The following is a 2,170-nucleotide window of genomic DNA, read 5'->3' as shown; positions in this document are numbered from 1 at the left end:
TTAAATGTAACAATTGATGATAGTTCAATTTATTTCTATTTGAAATATATGTTTTATTCTAACTTGGTCTCTTCTGGATAGATTTTCATTCAATTAAAAATCTAAACTTCCTAGCAGGCATTTCTTCACCCAGGCCACCATCACCTCCCACTTCTTGCCCCATAAAAGGAAACTTAGATTTCCTCAGGGTGGATGGAAGGGAGGGGTGTCCAGTCCTGCTGCCTCTGGACCCTGCAGCTTCCAGTGCTATTTGGCTGGGCTGGACCTGGTTGTCCCAGGTAGTTGTTAGCTAAGGGTCTTTCCTGGTTCTTAGGCACTGCACTACCCCTTGGATGCAATCTGTCATTTTTTCCATAGCCTACAGTTTCAAGTAATCTGTGGCTTTCTCATCCCAGCCTCAGACTTCTTCTGGTCCACCAGTTCTCTCAGAAACAAGACACATGAGAACTTCAGGATCTTCTACATGTCACACCAAGCCATGAGGCACCAGAGTGTCAACACAAGCCCCTTCTGCCTGGACACTTTCCTTAGTTTTTTCTGATCTAGATATAGCATATTGCCATTTGAATGCAGGACCATGCTAAACAAGAGATGGAATAACTGGCCTCCCTAAGCTATGGCTCTTGTAGTTCTCAGATTCCTCCAACTTTTTCAAATTATCCCAAACCTAGTTAGGTGTTTCTACTTTGCTCCTGAACAATTCCACTCCCATTCACGGGGGTTTCAACCACAATAAGTCAGCCAGAAAACATGTATTTGACATTTATATTCCTCATTTTCTCTCTTCCCCCCTCTCAGAATTCAGATGACTTTCCATTCCTTTACTGTAAAACAGAAATCTTCCTTATATTATATCCTCTTTATTCTCTTCCTATGGCATTCACTTCTCCTTACCTGAAGCCATGTTGGTTGAAGAAGTATAGGAAATGAAAGCAGATGAGAGAAAATATATTAGGTACTGCTTAAAAACAATGCTATCCCCATGACACTTCTTTATACAATTCTGTACTGTTTACAATGTGTATGTATTGCTTTAAAATGCAGAAAAAGCACACATTTTTAACATAGTTTCTAAAAATCAGAAAGAAAAGAGAATTAAATGAATCTTTTTTAAAATGTTTATTAATGCATTTAATTTAATTGGACTGCATCAAAAAGTAGGAATAATTAACTAAAGACTATCTTAATTTTACAGGATCCACAGATTTTGGATATTACTGCTGACCAAGACAAAATAAAGCTCATGTTGAATGACCTGCAGTATGTACTAGATGATCTTCAAAAACGTGCATTCCAGTATAAATCTTATCAGAAGAATTTTAAGGTAATGACAACTCTACGCATCTGTTTTTAAAATGTGTACATAGAAATAGCATTTATGCACAAGCGCTTTCAATAATGTGACTGTAAACTTTCAATGTTTGGGCAACTATGTGCTTGTCAGTGTGCTACAGTCCCAAATACAAAACATAAGTTTTCTCTGCCTTTGAAGTATTTAAAGATTAGTATACATGAGACACAAAATACCTTTCTAATTAACAAAAAATTGTGAATTATGGAAAACTTTCAGACCAGGAAATGTAGTTTCTATGTTAAATGTGTGAGGATTTTTTAATGTGGTCAATTAAAGCCCCTCTATCCCTCCATCCCCCCTCTATTGGGTGCCTCCCAGTTTGTTCTTTTTGCTTAAGATTGCTTTTGCTATGCAGGGTCTTCTCTGGTTCCACATGAAGGACGGAATTATTTTTTCTAGATCTGCAAAAAATGATATTGGTATTTTAATAGGGATTGCATAGAATCTGTAGATCACTTTGGGTAGTATAGATATTTTAACAGTGTTGATTCTGCTGATCCATGAGCATGGTATGGTTTTCCACCTGTTTCATCCTCTGCTATTTCCTTCCTCAGTGTTTTGTAGTTCTCCCTGTAGAGGTCTTTCACCTCTTTAGTTAAATATATTCCTAGGTATTTTGCTTTCTTTGTTGCTATTGTGAAGAGTATTGAGTTTTTGATTTGGTTCTCAGTTTGACTGTTATTGGCATAAATGCTACTGATTTGTATACATTGATTTTGTAACCTGAGACTTTTCTGAATTTGTTTATCAATTCCAGTAGTCTCATGGCAGAATCTTTGGGGTTTTCTAGACATAAGATCATATTGTCAGCAAAGA

General features: G+C 36.8%; 1 protein-coding gene across 1 annotated transcript in view; it reads left to right on the top strand.

The window, feature by feature from the left end:
- Nucleotides 1-2,170, top strand: part of DNAH6 (dynein, axonemal, heavy chain 6) — a 318,529-nt gene that overhangs the window by 108,905 nt on the left and 207,454 nt on the right. The window contains exon 17 of the mRNA XM_012644194.1: nt 1,178-1,324. Within this exon, the coding sequence (XP_012499648.1) occupies nt 1,178-1,324 (147 nt within the window). The remainder of the gene's footprint in view (nt 1-1,177; nt 1,325-2,170) is intronic.

The sequence above is a fragment of the Propithecus coquereli genome, unplaced genomic scaffold (genome assembly GCF_000956105.1).
Source record: "Propithecus coquereli isolate 6110/MARCELLA unplaced genomic scaffold, Pcoq_1.0 Scaffold208, whole genome shotgun sequence".
Taxonomy (NCBI): domain Eukaryota; kingdom Metazoa; phylum Chordata; class Mammalia; order Primates; family Indriidae; genus Propithecus; species Propithecus coquereli.
Note: the sequence above shows the minus strand (reverse complement) of the source record. Positions and strands in the feature narration are given on the sequence as shown.